The 20,188-nt window shown below is 44.0% G+C and overlaps 1 protein-coding gene across 1 annotated transcript in view; it reads right to left on the bottom strand.

Annotated features, from left to right (window-relative positions):
• The window catches only part of ANKRD17 (ankyrin repeat domain 17), a 94,005-nt gene extending 75,485 nt beyond the window's left edge, over positions 1 to 18,520 (bottom strand). The window contains exon 1 of the mRNA XM_059826715.1: positions 18,158 to 18,520. Coding sequence (XP_059682698.1) covers positions 18,158 to 18,520 — 363 coding nt within the window. The remainder of the gene's footprint in view (positions 1 to 18,157) is intronic.
• Positions 18,521 to 20,188: the final 1,668 nt, after the last annotated feature.

The following is a 20,188-nucleotide window of genomic DNA, read 5'->3' as shown; positions in this document are numbered from 1 at the left end:
CATCTACATAACACAGCCTACTTTCCATAGGGAAGTGTTGTCCATGCAAAGAATCAGAGGACAAAATTCCACGGTTCCTCTCGACTCACGCTTTTAGGTCAGCATTTCTAATATCCTTAGCAGCAACTGATTCTGTCTACATGCAATCTAGCAATTATACACAAATGCTAGCCCAAGTACAAAGCTATCCCTGCCATCTTGAAAGATTCCTTTATATTAAAAAAAACCAAACAACACAAACAAACAAAAAACCCAAAAAACCCCCAGCCACCACCTCCCACCTAACACTCATGCCTCAAAAGACTAGTTACTCAGTCTTGGGAGCATCGGAAAGATTTAACAGATACCTTCTATCACACCAAAAAAAGCATAAAACACACAACTCAGCACTGAGATTAAGATACTTGACATATGACAACACTGAAAACATTTTCAAATGGAAAGACAGCATAACACAGGAACAAAATAAGTTGTCTGTTCCACACAAACCAAACTGAATACCATCATCATCTCCATTTTTACAAAACAAGTGCAAAATATTCAGGAGAAGGAGAAACAAGCTCACCTCAAAAGCTGAACCATTTCCCATCCCACTTGGAAGACAAGAGAGTTCTGTCTGCAACAACATAACTTCATTTACAAAACCATATCGAAAGAATAATTCAGAGCTTCAAGTTGCATTACACCATCAGAAACGCCCTGACGACTCAGGTTCTACCTGTGAGCAATGAGAGCAGTGAAGAACCTAACCAGCTACATGTTCCACTAAAAGCTAGTCCCACTGAAAATCCCGATATTTCAATGCCCTTCGTGCCCGTGTTGTTCCCTCACCTCCTCCCCTCTCCCAGCCCACCGTCATCTGCAGCCCTCTGGTGCAGGCTTACGAAGAAGCATTCGCTTGCCAAGTGGCACCCACTACTCCACTTAGTAATTGAAAAAAATGTATCGTCTGGAATACCAAATACCAAAAATCCCATTCCCAACACTTTACACCACTATGAGATCTTCAGTAAAACCTAACGGCTTTAATGCAGGCTTCCATTCCATTCCTGCAAGAAAGAGAGGTATCTCAGGGGAAAAAAAGAACCAAGCAAACCCCCCGATTTAGATGTCCATGATTAATTTCTTTCCTATTTCCACTGTGCGATTCTGAACACAGGTCAGGAAATATATCTTGAAGTTTTGCCAAGGTGAAGACAAATCCATTTCCTCCTTGCTTTCAAGTCCAGCTCTATGATACACTTGAAATAGCTGTTTTTAGGAAAAAAAAAGTTATCTTTTTGAGACATCTCAGCTTCTAGTTGAAAGTTCATTATGTTTATTTTACCTTACTCCAAAGGGCATGATCTAGTCAGTACTCTCACCCATGACTATCCACTAGAAAGCAGCCTTCTGAACAGGCGGTACCTTAAAACAAAGCAGCTGCCCAAGTCATGCACATCCATCGTGTTTTCTTATTGCAGCCCCTTACATTCTGTAAGCCTAAAACACAGAAAAGCCCTTATGTTTCCCACACAGACAGTGGGAGAGTCAACATTGGAAGTGCAGCTTGATGAGACAAACTTAGCACGGCACTGCCTAAAAACAGGGTGGAGAGTCCTATTTCAAGCTACACGGCCACATGTTAGACCAAAAGGAATCCTGCGATAGTATTCTGTGAAAGCCAAAGCCAGGGATGAGTACACATCAAGGTTGGTTTCCTCTATGCTATGTTCCCCATACAGCACTGGTAACTAAAACTAAGTGACAAGCATATGATTTGACCAAAGGGTGAATAAAAACATCCACAATTACACAGTTGTTTGTGCAGGATAAAGTACACAGCAGAGCTATAAATGCTGAAGAGCTACTGGACAGTTTTTAAAAAGATCCTTAGTTGAGTATTCTAGTACCACACAGACCACCACGAATTTTGAACCGGCATCGCTCGGATTACATCACCCTGAAACACAGGCATTTTAACAATTGATCCGAGACAGATTCTGGCACCCAGAAATGTAAGCATTTGAACAATTGATCAGACAATTCCCACTCTTATATCACAAAAGCACATTGTTATCTATTTACAGCTGATCAAGCAGTACTGGTCACCAACCGTCCCAAAGCATATAAACACACTTTTTTGTGTGTTTTCACAGTCACAGAGCTCAGTGTCAAGGTTGGGTTGTTTAAACTGCGTCCCACGTGGATGCTAACACCTTATTCAGCAGAACCACGAGGCGCATTCATTACTAAAAAACCAAATAATTTTGAGATGGGGAAAAAAAAAAGAAGAGTTGAAAATAGCCCTTCAATACAGTACGAAGTATCACTCTGTCACCCCCTTCAGCATGGCTTTCCTAAGTATTACTGTTTCCAGCACTAGGTAGACAGTCCTAACAAGATTACCTCAGATAGAACCAAAAAGTTCCCGAGACAGTTAAGCAGGGTGGATTTCAGGCTGAAATTTTGAGACGTTCCGATTTTCCGCTAAGCGTAGAGTGCCAGGAGGCCAAAATTGCACCCTTGTCACATGAAATACCTTGCAAACTGAGGCATATATCACAAACAAAATGTATTTGAACATATTGAGTATGACAGGATACACTTCCAAAGAGAAGACCGTAGTTTCATATGAATTAGAAATACCCATGAAAGCAGAAAACTCAATTAATCCACAAAGGGAAAAATTCCATCATTAAGACTTTCAAATAACCAAGTTTTCTCTTCTAACACAAAACAAAAAACCACAATAAGATACATGAGCACTTGCTGATACGCTAGAGTAACATTCAATGTGCAAGCAATGTTCTGGTAGCTTTTTCAAAGGCTGCTTCAAACTTGTGTTGGCAAGACTACGTGGGCGAGAACCACATCCAAGTTAGCAGCAGTAAAGCAGTGGATATAGCAGTATAGTACCTAGGAACACAACCGTTACCGATTCTGCCCCGAGTTTTATCATTGGTACTGGGAACGCACTCTTATTACTGCTTAAGGAGAGAGCAAAAAACATGCCTAAGACAAGAAATGACCTACAAAATAATGAACAAAGAAGAATCAAATGTCTTCACAAGTCACCACACCCTAAAGGGATGACTTTTTGTAGTCTGGACATGCTTTATTCTGTCTTAAGACACTGCAGAAGTGGAACACCAAAACAGCACTTTAAATGCAACAACCTCATACAAATCTAGGAAGCCAGTGTCCCTTGAAAATAGATGCAGTTACTGAAGCTATTCTGTATTACGAATACGCAGTCACCAAAATAATCTTAAAGATAACACAGGGAAAAGGAAAAAAAAGGCAAGAAACCTAAATTACTTGGCAGACACGGTAACGGGTAAGCAACTCCAAATGACACACTAAAATTATCCACCACCTCATGTACCTCTCCTCCTCCTTCTGCTAATACTAGCTTCCAGCTTTGTGTTGGGTCCGTTTCTTCCCTTTTTAGAGAGTGATGATACTCCTTCCCACACTCATTTTGCTGGACTGAGCCAAGTTCTTCCTATCTGCTCTTAGAATAAAACCAGAGTTTTTCAAAACCCTCTACAATTCAGTCAGAACTGAATGTTTCCCCAAACAGACACACTACTCCAGATAAATGCACTAGTATTTAACAGCCTTCATTAGGAACTACATCCCCACCTGTGCATATGACTTTCATCACTTCATCCTATCACTAGCTAGTTCAAATAACCACTAAGACACTAAACACGTTCTTCTCTAGTACTTCTCAGATCTTTTTTTAAAAAAAAAAAACAAAACAGAAAAATCTTGTTATACTGCAAAAGCATGACCTCTACTTCTTAGTAGTTTCCAGCAGTCATCGCTTGGTGCATTTTGTAAGGTTCCTTAGTTCTATGTCAATAGGAAAAAAAAAAAAAAAAGAGGTTCTCTCCTCCAGACAGATTCAAACTCCTTACTCTTGATCCTCAGTGGTTAATGATTACATAAAATCAAGTCAGTCCAAAACGAAACCTCAGGAATCATCTGAAGTCATGACCCTCATCTGCTTTTTCTATTTTCACATAGTATATTGTTTTCTTTTTCTTCACTTGTTACAGCAGTCACATCTCTGCAGTTGTCAGCCTGACCAGATTTCCAACATCCTTCAGGTAGATGCTTCAGTGAATTTCAAAGAAAAGAAATCTGCTTTTTTCGTTTAATTTTTATTATTGGGGATGGGGGTGCGCAGGGATGATGAGCTTTAACCTGATAAATACCTACCGGTTTTAACACACACTTTTATTCTAATTTCTTTTTATTCCCTTATCCTTGTAATTCAGTCTCTCTTTCTGAGCGTTTAAGACTTTTCTGCCAAAAACTGCAGTGGAGTTTTACAATCACAAAATGATCCTTGCTGCCCATCCTCACTATCACACCACCCATGTTTCAGCTCTGTTACGTCCCACAGATAAGGAAACTTCCACAACAAAGCCATGTATTTTTCTTCTCTAACAGCCATCTAACAACTTCTTTGACTGTCCAAGATTATTTCCCACCCAAAAGCTAAGCTTTCTGCCAAGACAAATCTTTCATTTCTGTCCAGCACACTCTTCACTTGGCCTAGGGCAGCAGCACGGCATTCACAGACCCTTCTGCCACGTTCAGTATTTTCCATTCATTTAGTGTTACTCATTTTGGTAAGCATGTAAAGCTAGAGAGGATGAAGTTCTACTCCCCAAGGGACCTTAATGTGGTATTCTTGAGACCTATGTTTTCCACAGCTCCAAGGAAACTAGTATCTTTGAAAGGTGTCTGTCCTTGACTACCTTCAAAAGTGCCAAGATAAACACATCCTGAGCATTTTATGTCAATTTAAAAAGACTGCACAAAACTAAAAAGGTTTAAAAGCTGACTGTTGACAACAGACTCAGATGTTTATGACCTGTCTGATGGAATAAAGCTGCCCGATTCCCTTTGCACAATCCTCCTCGGATCTGTTCTCCCTTAACAGAAGCACCAGGCTAGCAAAGTGTACTTGGCAGCTTGCATGCACTGTCAGGGTCTGGTGGGATCAGGGAAGATGGAGACTCCATATCCAGAGAACCCTTTTCAAATAGGTATTGTCTCCTCCCGGTAATAGTTGGGGGATCTCAACATTCACACTGCATTACCATTTCATAGAAGATTTCCCATTCAAGGGTCAGTAAAAATCACTTCCACAACTGAAAAAAGTTAGCAATGTAATGCCTGGAAGCCAAGGAAACTATAGGGACTCACCAACAGCACACACAGGCTCAAAGCAAAAGCATTCAGCTTACAGCCCTTATTCCAGGAACTTTAAGACAAGGGATGTCAAAAGATAGCTCTGTCTAAACTGAGGTTGCAACACTCAAGATTCCCAAGTTAATATCCTTAAATTCTATTAGCAGCCTCTTATTCTTATGCCATCAATCTCTGAACAGAAGGCAGATGGGCAATATAAAAATATTTCCATCATCTATGCCTAAGTGGAACTGACAAGTAAGCAAGCAGCATTCTGGCAGAGAGTGAGAGAAACCCTTCTAATCAGCAAAAAGCCTTCCTCCCCAGTAAGAGCTTACATCAGCCCTATTATTTTGGATTTCAATTCCATAAGGCAAATCTAAGTATGGAAAAAGGAGGAAAGAAAATATCTTTACTCCTCCATAGCACTGTCCCGAAAATGAACTAAACTAGGACATCATTGAAGAGCAACTGTGTCAAGATACATCGCTACAGTTCTGCCTTCTCATTTCTCCAGTGCGTTTCCTCTCTCATTAGAGGAGCCCCTAGGATTTTGCTATGGAGCAACTGCCCAATGCAAATTCAAAACAGAACTGACACAAAGGTGCAAAAGCGAGACAAAATTACATAGCATTACATAAGCATTTTACAAGTGTTTTTCATCAGAAGCATAAGATAACTGGCACACATTTTTGTCTAAGGGGAACTTGCTATAAGAGAACTTCCTTTAAGTTCTCCGCTTTAAGTAGTCCACGTTTTCACCGGCTAATTCTACGTTCCAAGCCTTTAGTCCAAGAACTTCCAACACACTAAAGAAATCTGGTTTTGGGCTAAACACAAGTAAGACGGGGAACGTGTTCAGAAAAGATAACAATTTGGGACAGGGAGGATCCTTCTTCAAACAAAATAAATTCCTTTCTCATTCCACATGTGAGATACCGGTGACAGGAAAGCTACGTATAACGTAAGCAGCATTTGAATAGCCTCTAAGCAGAGTAATAATTTCTCACACGTAGGAGTCACACACAGCCCAACAACATTCATATTAACGCCTCTCAAATTCTAAGATAGGTACTAATCCAGGATATCTTCACATTAGTACGTGAAAATTTGAGTCCAAGGTCAAACCCATCCTCATTTAACACACGCTCTATCTGTGCACTCTAGTTGATATGCAAGTCGGAGAATATGCCTGCTTCGGGAGAAGTTGCTCTGTATTTTCACCTGGTTAATACTGGTAAGCAAGCTCCCAAGTATAGATGTGTTCTTTTATACCTGCTGCAACACAAAATATTTTTGGCAATTTTGGGTATGCACTCAGAGAACACAATGAACAAATAATAATCCAGGACGCAGGAACCATAAAAAGGACCGAGTGCAACATGCAGGAGGCTAGTTCCTTATTTCCAGCTCTTCAATCTTTAAGCTTATATGAATATACATTGGAACTTGTCTAGTGTTTTAAATCTAAGTGCTTTTTGCAGGTAACAGCTGTAAGCTACTGGAAGTTCTTTAATAGTTGAAGTGCAAATACATTCCCCGCAAAGAATTAGGAAACCTTCAACCAGAAAAAAAGCCACTTGCTAGAAGAAAGTCTCCTCCTCCTCCTCAACTGGCCTACTCCATTTTTTTCTATGCATAATAATCCAATTAAGTGAACACTGATATAAAGTATTTCCATGTCAAATTCTAACCCACGATCTGCTGGATAGGGATGTCCCTGTCTCCCTTTTCCCAGCTGTGAACCAGATAGTTTTTTTCAACAGCTCTACATTCAGATAGGCTATTCATAATGAATTTGGACTTGGTTAATATCAGATTTTGAGACCTGTCCAACTGTTACGGAAACAAGCAGGAGCCATAACAGTGTACTTGATGTTTCTTTCTTTTACAAAGCTCACAATAATCAGTTCACGGACTAAACGGGCTAGAAAACCTACTCCATTCATTGACAGCAATACCAAGCCCAGAACTTAACAGAGAGCAAGCTGTTAGAAAAGGATGAAGAAGGAAAAATAAATAAACTGCATAAAAACAGTGAGAGACTTTCGTGTTCTGGATATTCTTTTAATATGGTTGTGCGCTTCATGCTACATCTGAAATTACTTGGAAGATCAAGGCAGACTGGGGACCACACAGCAGAATTCACAGCATTTAGTATGAGTATAGTTGAAGCAGCTGACAGATTGAAATACTTCTAGCTGAACGCCGCTCGTTCACTGGAGTTCAATACCTCCTAGTCCCCATCTCTTCTCTGTGGTGTCTTCAGAAATGAAATCACAGGTTCAGTTTAGATAGAACAATTAACTTGCAAACATTTGTCCTTCTCAATTCAAGATGCACTCACAGTAAGAGCCTGATTTTAGCCCAAGACTAACCCCAAAGGCTTTCATGAGTCCAAAACCACAACATCTTCAGCAGTCTTCAACAGCACAGCTAGACAACTCACCACCCTAACAGTTGAGTTTGAGGTCCCCTTTCCACCCAACACACGTGCACCCTCCTCCCACAGCAGAACCTCTCCCCCTCCACTGGCATTTAAATTGAATCATACACACAAAGCCTACAGGAATTATTTTACTATGACAAAAATTAATAAACGCATTGGAAGTTCACAAACAGTTAAAAAAATAATTTAAATATGTCCCAGACTGAGGGCATAATACTTTTGTTACAAAAATCAATTGCTCAAGTTACTTCTATTAACAAGTATTCCAATGGTTTGGAAAGATGGTATGCTTTGCAATACCCATCTCTGGATTACAATGAAAGCCACCACCAAAGACATCGTCCTTTCTTGAAAACGTTCAGGGGTTTTTTTAGGTGTAAAAATAGGTGTGTTTAATTAAACTTCATTGAGAGTACTACTACTAACCTTATTTCAAGTCAAATTCACTCAAGGAAGTGCTAAGTAGGTGACACTACTTCACACACTTCTTCAAAACCAGTAATGTTGATAAAGTTACCAAAGGCAAAGAGATTTGCAACCTAACCCAGGTTTTGGCCCTACACTGACATAACTAAGAGATGCTGGGACAGAACAGCACACAACCACTTCCAAAGCACAGGAGGAATTAGCATCTATATCAACGTTCATGACAAACCCTGCACTTGGCAGAGCCATTTCGTCAATGCTCGGCTAAAGAGGGTATACGAAGTCCCACGTAGGCGAACGAGGCAATGTCCCGAGCCGATGTAACACCTCAGTTCCAGACTCAAAAGAAAAACCAACCGAACAAAAAACTCCACACAGCTCTCTCCCCCTTTGTACCTACTTGACCGCCTTTCAGACAGACGACAGGCCAGCAACCTGCTACAGAGATAGCTGGCAAAACATAAGCAGTGTAAACGCAGAGCTGGGAAGAGCTCAGAGGAAGAGATTCCCTCCTCTTGGTAGAGGTAAGCTATTAGATCAACTCACCACATTATGCCATCCCATATCCTGAATATTTTTGCAGAATTTCGGTGCACCTACTAGCGCGTTTCTAAAAACCCACCCCAACTCTAAGACATGAGTACATTTAGAGCGATCTTGCACAAAAGTTGTGTAATAGCAAAAACATTTCCCCCGCATGCAGGCTTCAGAAAAGCCCTTTTTCAAAGTTTAGCACATGAAATTTGCCACTATGTTTATCACCGAGGAGATCCTTTATCGAGCTGATGCTTCACAAAAATACCAGCATGCTGTTATGCCAACTTTCACTTCTGTTAGCGGCTGAGATGGACAGAAGGCATACGTTCATCTATCTAGCAGACTGCTACATTGAAAGTGCTCTTATTCTTTAAACTAGCTCGGTTATTTGTATTACAATTACCATACTGCTCACAATTGTGCTTTGTGACTATTTGATGCCAGTCAGTGTACAAAGCGACTCCTTTGCGGCACCGCACTAAATGATGCGAAAGCGGCAATAGCGATACTCAGAAGCGCGGCAACATTTTAAGAAAATACCGCTTCGTTCCTCTCTTTCTCCCCATCCTTAATAGGCTGCTTTCAAGAACCTTAACAAATACGAAATACAAAAAAAAGTCAGTGCCGATTTTATCTCAAGAAGCTTTCAAGTTTTAAAGCTGCAGGAAAAAAAAATTTCTGCGCGATTTATCTTTCCAGGACTTGCCAGCCACTTGCAAATAGAAAATCCAAAGGAAGTGCCAAAAGGACTACTTTGCCCTTTAATACAGAAATTCTCACAGATCTGTAGCGTTCTTAACAATTCGAGTCCTTAAAGACAATGCAAGTGTTTCCTTGATAGGCATTTAAATGAATAGTTCCACCAAAAAAGGCAGTCCTCATCCCTCCTCCCTGCCCAAGTTCCTGGCTCTTCGCTGTGTCAGCACAAGCTCTTGTGCGACTGCCTGACAAACTGGATCAAGGAACTGATCAACTGTAAACATGCTTTTTCTGTTGCTGAGGTTTTTTCAACGAGATCATTTCCCAAGTGGCTGGGAGGAGCAACGAATGCCTTTTTTTTTTTTTTTGGCAGAAGCGTGCTCACTGCAACCTTCCTACAAGTCCAATTCCCCACCTTCAACGGGATTAGTACCCACGCTGACACAGAGGCTGAACAACACGGAGCGCTTGAGGGAAAAAAAAAATAAGTCACATCATGATTTGAAATTTTAAACTTCATTAAAGCATTGTTCACCGTTCTGTGGAGGAGAACAATTCACACCTGCAGAACAGCGTAAGAAGGAAAATTCCGCTGGCAAAGCATTTCAGGACAAACTGAACAAAAGGAAAGAAATACCTGAAGTTTTGAAAGGGTAAAGCTCAGGGACAGGAAAACATGTGAGTCACCAGATACCTGCCAGACACAGATGTACTAGGGACCTCCAGCTTGTCGTGAAAGAAAATGTTTAGCTCTGTTCTTCTGCGTGGGAAAAATCGGGAGGATAAGAACAACCTTCCTCCTCTTATCTCTGAATCACTCCCTGCCCAAGAGGTTTCAGATGTTCCCCTTTTGCTGAGGCTGTAATCCACAAAACAGTTCCTGCAAAGAGGACAGATGTACAGGCTTAGAAACAATCATTCCTTTTTTACTAGGGCAGGGGGAAACAAACCTGAGCTCAAATATGAGGTAGCCCCCTTTGCAGTAGAAAGAAGTCATATTACTGTGTGAAAGATGCCTTGAATTCTAACCTAAAAAAAGAACCCAGACACTCAACTTTTTGACTGTTTCAAGCTGAACTTGAGGAGAACGGAGGCCAAAACCCCAAACTGATATTCTCTATAGCAATATGTCATCATACTTCTTAATATGCCAAACTTCTTTCTAGCTCTGCTTTCTAGCATCCGAACAGCTGCGTATTTGGACACGTTATCCATTCCTGATGTTTAACACCACAAAGACCTAAGATACTGGGGTGGAGCAGGGAAAAAAAAATAATCAAGGTTTATTTCAGCTCACTTCCTAGAATACACCATTATACTCCCAAGACGTGAGAATTCAGCTAAAATACAGCAGAGAAAAAACACCTGCTCATCAAACACCAGTAATTTGAGTTTGTCAAAAACTGCTTTGGGTAACGCAAACAAAATCATCATAATTACAACATTCAGCCTAAAAGAAAATACTACATGCACAAATTTATATTAAAGACATGCTTGGTTTCGTGGCTCATTTCTAGCCTGTTATGCAACTATTACCAAATGTGAAAATAAGGTGACACAACAGTTAAGTAATACCTCCACATGGCTTTAGCTCTTCAGATAGTTATAACCTTAGGATTGCATACGGGGGGAAAAGCGTGGCTGAAAAACTTCTGCAATACCAAGATAACCTCTCTGAGTACCAATTAACACAAAGCACTAACTGCTAGTGAAAACAGAGAGAAAACGCTGCCCTTCATTGGTCAAGCATGTATTTTTTTGTCAAATATTCCTGTCGACACTGCACAATGACTGCATAGAGGTCACCAGAATTCACACACTAACACCAAGACATATTTACATTCACTGGTAAGGTTAACCACACATTAAGGAAGACTTCTTTTCCCTAAGTACACGTTTTAGTTATTTGCTAGCATTAAGTCCCTCCCCACCCACACAATCAGTATTCTTTCTCAAAACATCCAAAGTTCTTGACATGACAAAAAGGTCCCACATAAATAGGTACAGAAGCTCTACAGATAGAGCACATCTTCAAGATGTTATTTCAACTTGGTCACCTAAAAAGCCATACCATCAAGAAACCAGAAGCACATAATTTCAGAAAAAAGCTGAATATCTACCAAGGCAGCCATGGATTCTGCTCAAATGGCCTAAAAGTCTAATACCACACTGTGTAATTTTTTTTTTTTTTAAAACACTAAGTTAAAAGACCTTGTTACATTAAGCTGAGAAACAAAGCCTTCTTCCTTGTCTTGGATCTGCAGCATTGATTTTTCAATTCCTAAATTCAATTTCCAAGTCAGCTATATCCTAAATAAGCACAAATAGTTTTGGTTTTGAAACACAGATAGAGGGGAAAATAACAAACATATATAATCCCATTTGCCTTCAAAGTTGACAGATAAAGAAATTCTCTCAGCTAAATCTCTTCCAAAGAACTCTTTCTCCTGAAAGAACTAAACTACTAGCTTAATATATGGGGTGTTTGGCTCCAGCCTGCACACAGGAGTTATGTTTATAAGGACATTTCCTGAAGAAATATCTGAGGAAGTAAACAAATTCACGTGGCGCCACCAATACCTAACTCCACCTTCTGCAGTGGTCATTTTATGCAGGGGGCTTCTTTTTAAACCCAGATATTCACTAATAAATTCAATTAAGTAGAGCAGACAAAGAAATCTTGAAGATTTTTTTTTTAAATATGCACTAGGTCTAACCAGACACCATTTATCAGCTCTGCATACCTAGACTCTTTGCCATGCACATAACGACGCTACTTGATCTTTGCTTACCACCCAAGCCAGTTAACAGTACACTCCATCTCCCAGCTAGCATATGAATTCTAGTAATGTAACTCCCTTAGATAAGGGGGCGTACGCGAGTCATCATCTATAGGGGGATGCCAGTAATGATTGAAAGGTGGTTAGCAGGGAATGGCGAAGCCAGCCAAATCGTTATTCCAGCTTTCCGGACTGATTTTGCTGGAACCTAGTCTAGGGAACAATAATAACGGGACGTTAAACATTTTGGGCTAATGCTTCCTGGGGTCAGCTACAGCAGACTTCACTACTGTGAAACCTGGTTGCGGGATTCACCTACCAACAGCCCTATCAGCCCTGTTATTTCAGGGATTTTGGAGAAACGTCCTTTACACACTTCCAGGCCATCTCTAATTATACTCCTCTTCAGAGACAACTAATGGATGCTAACTCTTGACAGTTATATTACATCATACTTACCATGTCTCTCAAGCGAGATAAAACAAAAATCTCACTCATAGCACCAAGACAGTTAAAATATTTTCTCTTAAGAGCGGGCCTTGTGGTGGGACTACGTAACACACAGGTGAGAGCTGGCGTTTCTCAAGTGTCATAACAAGGTTCTTTCTAGAGATGGAAAAACAGTCTGCCACGGACCCTGCGGTGGCTCACCTGTTTCAGTCACATCAGTTCAACTGATCCGACCTAACTATTGCTACACCAAGCTACACTTTGTAGTAGCTATACGGATGAGGAAAATGCCAAAAATCACCTTAGGTCTCACGCAAGTTTGTTCGGTTTTTTTTCCTAAGGGATTTCACTATTATTTCTTCCTTTGAACGGAAGAAACAAAACGGTGCAGGCAAAAAACTGCCAAAGTAGACAGAAAGACCAGAATTACAGCATGAACAACGCGGCAGAATACGAGACTGAACTGTACATCGAGACGTCACACACTAACAAGGACAGAGCCCAATTGGCTGCATGTTCAGTCATGTATTTGAAGACACAAGGAGATGAAAGTAATGGTAGCACAGAGAAGGTATCATACAGTGGTCAAGCGAGACATACCGGCTCTTTAGCAGCCCTGCAGAATCCAAAGGCCTTATTCCAGGATTCTAATTAATACAGTTGGGATTAAAAAAAAATTATAAAATAAATTCTGTGTTTCAAACGAACAGCTTACTTTCACACTTAAGCTGTGAAAGCCTTTTACAAATTAAGTATTACAACAGTGTGCCTGTGACGCTCTTGAAATCACACCATTAGGCCCAAGTTTTCAGATTAACACCTTATATCTGAAGCTAAAGAAGTTAAGAGCAGCTTCTTCTGCATGAAGAAATTTTAGGGGACTGGTGGTGTTCTGCTGTTTTATTTACTTCATCTTAGTAGTTCAGCTCAATTTCTAATTCAATTGCAGCTGAAAAAACAAGAATGAACTTATTTACAGCAGCTGTGAGGCCCACTTAAAAAACAAGAATGTTTAAGGAATAGCCAAAACATCACAAAAACATCCTTTGCATAGGGCAGCGCTTTCAGGTGTAGCTAACATTATTGAGGATTACGTTTAGGAAAGCTAAGTCACAAGTTAGGAAAGCTGCGTGTCATATGATAATCCAGTAACAAACTATACCAGTCAGAAAAAATTAAAAGAAAGAACAGAAATAAACACACACAAATCCACGCATCTAATCATCACGATACATTTTGCTCACGGAGAAAACTGAACTTACAAACTCTTAAAATGGAGACGATATTAGGAAAAGCAATTCTAAACTTCACTGCCAGCAGCAAACATCCTGTAGGTTCAAAGACTAGAAATAAGCTGGTGAACAGTTTTTACTGTACAATTAAACCTTGTGTGTTTATTAAGAGAATCCCTAATGCACTCTGGACATCAGATTTTTAAGTAGCAGCTTGCTACTACGACTTGCTCACGTTTTGCACTATTTCACTATTTACTGAAGACCAATGTTTAATAAAATCAGCACTTACAAGAACACTTTCAAGAAACCTGCATGTTTATGTTTTTAGCTGAGCCTGCTCAGAGGAAATGCTAAACCATGTTTTCACAAAAAACAAACAAATAATGAAGTTACCAAACAATAATAATGTTCCCAAGCTTCACTATATGTCAGCTTTCATTCATCTAACCTGCTCCCCCCGCCGCTGTTTTTTTTTTTTGGGTGGTTGGTTGTTTTTTTTTTTTTTTGGGGGGTGGGGGTGGTTTGTGTTTTTTGACTCGTCCTGAAGATCATTCTTTTAAGCAGCTCAGAAGACAGACCTTTGACTTGACCTAAGGCACAAATCTGATGGGCAGTTTTCTTCGTATTTGTTTCACATATTTACATATCAATAATAAGCCAGGCTAAAGGGGGGGTAGAGCGTACACTGTACAAAGCCCCACTAAAATGTGAAAGCAGCTTCACATTAGTGACGCAAGGAATAGACAGGCCCAGGAATATAGTCGTCTTCAGTGACACTCCTCACACAACTCTGATCAAGAACAGAGATGCGCCTTCATCTCACCCTTAAACATTTAACATGTCAACCAATTAAATGACACCTATGCGATTTTGGCCTGAAAGCACACTTCCTGCAAGTTATCCCCTGACTGAAGTGGCACTGCAGTCCTATTTAACAACAGTACGACTCCTTAAACAGCTGAAGACACTACCTCTATGGAAACTGAACAATCTTGCTTGTTGTATGCTATCATTCATGAACTAAGGCCAGAATTCTGCCAGGAAGCATGCAAGCTGAACTCCCTCGGTGTGTAACTTCTTCTGTAATTTTGCTCTTACCTTAAGATTCCTCTTCCTGTTTACTAAAGAGAGTTGCCTTATTTTTTATTAACCGGTGGTTAGGAAAAAGACAATTTGCCATTTACAGACAACACTGGACCGCGCTACCTAGAATCTTGGCTTTTTGGCAAGCAGCAATTTGCTGTGATTTCGAAAAACAACCTTCGAGGTTGCCATGAGCACTGTAGTGGGAGCTCATTAAGTTGTTGGTATGATATTTCAATTTAACTTCTCCCTAAGCTCAATCCACTGCCTATGCTTCCACACTGAGATCTAAAGGAGTTTAGAAACAGACTGAGATGAAAACATCCGATAACAACTTTTTATTCCGTTCCATCAGCTCGGCAACAACCGAGCCAAACAATGTCTTTCCACTCATGGGTTTTTTGTGATCTAGTATCTGCCAGGTTTCTGACTATAACTCCTTTGACTTGTTGCTACTGTACTCCTGACTTTTAGAAGCTGTCTCATTAGTACTCAAATCTAGAAGTACTTCAGAGATTAGAGAAGTCTTAATGTCTTAAGCATGGGAAGGGTAAAAAATAGCCTAAGACAAACTGTCTTAAGTTTACAGAGATAATGAACCGAATGGCTGGGAGGGAACACCATCTTATGCACTGTTTCCACAAAAGTTTCCATTTACAGCAAAACCATAAACTTGAGAGTTCTTTGTGTTTTTCGTTTTATGTGCCTTCCAGACTGCCAGTGGGCAGAAGACCACAATCCAACTGCTGAAAGCCACACAAGCTATGCACATCTCAAGTTAAGTCTGAACTGAAAAAAAATTTAAACCCCTAACAAATAAAAATCTCACAGCAGAAACAAACTTTAAAAAAAAACAAAACTTCTAAAAAGCCAAAATTAAACACCAGGTTGCTTTCAGACAAGGCAAACTCACTTCTGCTGAGAACACTCAGAACACATTTCCTCCCCAGGAGCTGCTGGGAACTATTTTGAAGTTAGATCCTCTGCTCCATTAATCAGGCCATCCTCATGTTCAAATTCCTAGAAACGGTGATTTCAGCTGTGCATATTCTATAAGCAGTATCATTTCATCCCGAAGTCAGGGGGAGAAAGACTAGAACAGTTTTTTCGCAAGCAACCTGAATGATAAAGAGGAAGAATTATAAATGAAGCTGATACATGACAACATGTACGCTACCCTGAACTGAGTCAACTCAGTATTCTTAACTTGTTTATCGCTTACTTACCCACCCCTGCTTAATATTTAATCCCAGACCACCCAGACTGGGAAAGCCTTGTCTTACTGTGAGTAAGATGAAAATGTCAGGGAAGCTTCCAGATGCTAGAACTGCCTTGCCAGCTATCGGTATCTACAACATGTGTCATTCTGTCAAAAAAGGGTGAAGTATTCTTCTGCTGCCTCATGACAGTTTAATGATCATTTGCTTTTTTATCTTCCCGCAGGTCTCAAAGCGTATTAAAGCTATGTAAGGTACAGCATGCAAGCAAAGGCTCACTTCACCTAAGACTACATATATTCCTCGGTTGGCCCTGCCTTCCTCATGACACCGTACACACAATACCATTTGAAAGCTATCAGTAGAAGGAGCCATTTGGAAGAATGGCTACAGACCATAAAATAAATCTGCGTATGATTTCGCCAGTCTCACTTTACACAAATTCTGTTGAAGGCTGCCATCACATACAACTAATCTGAATGCTTAACTATCAACCAATACATCTGGTAAGTCATTAAAGGGCCTTCATCCCTTCGCCATGCACGACCACAGCAAAACTCCATGGACTCTGTTCAAGAGAGTGTTCTTCAAGGATCTGTAGGGCTGCTGAATAGCACAGTTCCGCACATAACCATGCCTGCCTACCTCACAAGTTTTACACCTCAAGAACTCCTACCTACATGACGATATTCACTTTCCTAAAAATAAACACTAGAGAAACAAAATGCCAGGCATAATTACTTGTTAATTGAGACACGCTCATTGTGTGCAATTTATCTCACAGAAGTTGGATAAAATGCTTCTTGTATCAGCTTGTGCAGAAATAAAACGCAGAGTGCTTCTTAACCGCGGAAAAACCTATCACCATCTTAGCCCAGCCCTTCCTTAAACGTATCAGACTCTTCCTTCCTGCTCATTTTAATCTGTAACACAAAAGTAGATATACCTCTTAGAAGCCAAACCTCCTGAAGTTCAATGAAAAGCTTACAAACTTGAGGAGGACTTTTTTGAAGACACTATTTAAAAAAAGCAGAAGTGAACACTCAGCTTAGGAGGTTACAGAATTAAAACTAGTCAACAAAGCAACTCTGCATGACTGTATACGCAAATAAGAAAGGGCCTTCAAGTCTTGCTAGGCCTTTTCCAACGATACCTACCTGAAAAACCCAACAGTAAATGACAGCAAGTTCGTAACGCTTCCTTGTGCTTGTTTCAGCATTACACGGAAACGGCGGCTGCTGTCAGGTTCAGAGGGCGCGTTGGATGAGCGCAAAAAGCCCAGGACTCCAAGGCAGCCTTGGCTTTAGCTGCACGTTCATCTGCTTTTCTTCCAGATGATCTATTCCCACGACTGGGAGCACAAGCAGCTTTCTAGCAGCGCACCCAGAGCTCATCAGGCCTATCTCCAAAGCCTCAGCCCGGCTGTACCAGCAGCGTTCCCACCGTTACCCGCTCCCGGCTCCGACCCGAACTGCGCTACGGCACGTGTAGACGCAAGACACGGCGTCGAGGCGCACCTGCGACGTTTCTTGGCCCCTTCCCTTCAGCAGCACCCGACGAACACCGCACACGCCCAAAACCAGAGACGAAGGCCGTCGCCGGCTGAGGCTCCCAGGGAGCCGCCGCCCCCCGGGGCAACCCCGGGCCCCCTCCACGCCGCCCCCGGCGGACAGCCCCCCGTCCCCGGGACACACCGGCGCGCCCCCACACACGCAACGCGGCGGGGGAGCGCGGGCGGGCACCGGCGGCCGCTCCCGCCGGCTTCACCGCGGCGGGAGGTGCGCGGTGCCTCCCGCGAGGCCCCGCTGGGCCGCGTTGCCCCGCCGTGCCCCGGGCCCCGGCCCCCGGTCCCGCCCCGCCACGAGGCCGGCCCCGCCGGCGCGGTGCTGCCCCCTTCCTGCCTCGGCGGGAGGCGGGCGGAATTATGAAACCGGATCAGTAGGGCAACCCCCGGGGCCGCCCCGCCGCCCCCCGCCACCGGGGCCTCCCCTCCCCGGGCATCGCCCCCCGCTCCCGCCCCCCGGCAGGCGGAGCAGCCTCCCCCGCGGGGACCCGTCTCCCCATCCCCGGGGGCGCCCGTCCCCGCGTTACCTCGGAGACCTCCTCCTCTTCCTCCTCCTCGTCGTCTTCCTCCTCTTCCTCCTCCTCGCTGCCGTTGTTGCTGCTCTCGCTGCCGCCGCCGCCGCTCTCGCTGCTGCTGGCCGGCCGGCCGGCCCGCCCGCTCCGCTTCGCCTTCGTCGGCGCCTTCTTCTTCAGGAGCAGGTCGCACACCCGCACCAGCCCCCGCGGCGCCGCCGCCGCCGCCCCGGGCGGGCACGACGGCGGCGAGGTGCCGGCGCCGCCGCTCAGCCCCTCCGGGGGACCGGGCCCCGCCGTGGCGCTCCCGGCGTCGCCGCCGTCACCGCCTCCCTCCGCCGCCGCCGTCGCTGCCGCCGCGCCGGCCGCCTTCTCCATGGCCGCCGATCCGCCTCCCTCAGCGCCGGCGCCCGGTGAGGAAGAAGGAGGAGGAGGAGGCACCCGGGGCCGCCGCCGCTGTCTCGGTCACCTCTAGCGCCGGCGCCGCGCCACCTCTCGCGATACTTCTCGTCGCCGCCGCCTTCAGCAGCGGCACGCGCCGCTCCCGCCGCAACAGCCGCCGCCGTCCCGCGCCCCCGCCTCCGCCGCCGCCCGGCTCGCGCGGCCTCGGCTCGGCCCCGCGCCGCGCTCCCCCGCCCCTCCCCGCGCCCGCTCCGTCGCGGCGCCCTCCTGGCGGCGACCCCTTCCGTGCGTGCCTCGGTCACCGCCCCGGCGCCGGAAGCGCCGCCGACGTCATCATCCGCCGCGGCGGCGCCGTGCGGTCGCTTCCCTCCTCGCCTCCTCTCGCCGCCGCCGCCGCCTTCGCCCCGCCCCCGCGGCGGCGGTTGGTGAGGCGGCCCCGGCCCGCCGCGGGGATGGCGGCGGCCTCCCCATGCCTCCCCCGGGGCTGCTGCCGAGGGGCAGGAGCGAGGGGAAGGGCCGGGGGGTTCCGCGCGCCCCGCTCCGCTATCGGGCCCCCGCGGCGAAGGGAGACGGTGTTTGGCTTCAGTCGGAGCGAAGCGGCGGCCAGGCCGCGCTCACGGCTGTTGCCTGGCCTTGAGTTACTTCGTCAGGCCAAAAGCCAGGAGAGCAGCGAGGCTGGGCCTCGTCAGGCACCGCTTTCTGTGGAGCCGTTCAGCGCCTCCGGCCGTGCTGGCCTTGATGTGTGCGTGGGGAGTGGGCGCGATGCGCAGTAAACCTCCTCAGGGGGCGGCGAACGCACGACCAAGGCCTTAGCTCGATGCCATCGTGAAACCACAGTATACGTATTTCTAATTACAAGTGACGTGCTTTCCTACAGCATGTACTCGCTGGGCACTGTGCATTCAAAGGCAACCTCCTAAGCCCTGCTTTAAAAGAAAGTTGGCTAAAAAAGTAGGAAACCTCAAGATGCCTCTCTCACTCTGAACGTGGGCTTCAATTACATCCTTTAACTCTGTCATTATATCCTGCTTCCTCCCTCAGGCCCCCTGTCCTGGACTTTCATCCCTAACATGTACTTGGGACATTAATACTCAACTGGTATTTTTATCTGGAAAAACACCGTCGCCTCCATTGACGCAGGTCAGGTCCTGCAGTAACAAAAGTCTTGGGGCAGTTGAATGTAGGCAGTCGATGCATGCTCGTTAAAGGAATGGGCTTTTATTTTCTCTTTTTTTTTTTTAGACCTGATGGAAATCAACAGGGAAATGTTTTTAACCACAGAAAACACATGATTGTAAAGATTGGTAATGGCTCTAATGCGCTAGTACACTACGGATGTTTTGGAATTGGTGTTTCAAGCCAATAGCATCTATTCCAGATACATTTTACAGAAAGCAAAGAGCTTGTCGTTACTTGATTACTTTACTCTTAAGTGTTGTCTTTTGTCTTATTTGGATAATGTTGGAAAGCACCAGTTGTGTTTGCAGCACCTCTGAAATGAAACATTGCTTTTTAAAAACTTCTCGAAGAACTAACGCTCACCAGGAAAGCAAGTCTCCAGAGTTTCCCCCCAAATCTTCATGTTCCTTACATCCCACCAAAACCTACCTCTTGTTGCATGCCTCTATGTGTTTTTCATGAAAG

Source organism: Gavia stellata, chromosome 19 (assembly GCF_030936135.1).
Source record: "Gavia stellata isolate bGavSte3 chromosome 19, bGavSte3.hap2, whole genome shotgun sequence".
Taxonomy (NCBI): Eukaryota; Metazoa; Chordata; class Aves; order Gaviiformes; family Gaviidae; genus Gavia; species Gavia stellata.
This window is presented reverse-complemented; position numbering and strand designations above follow the sequence as displayed.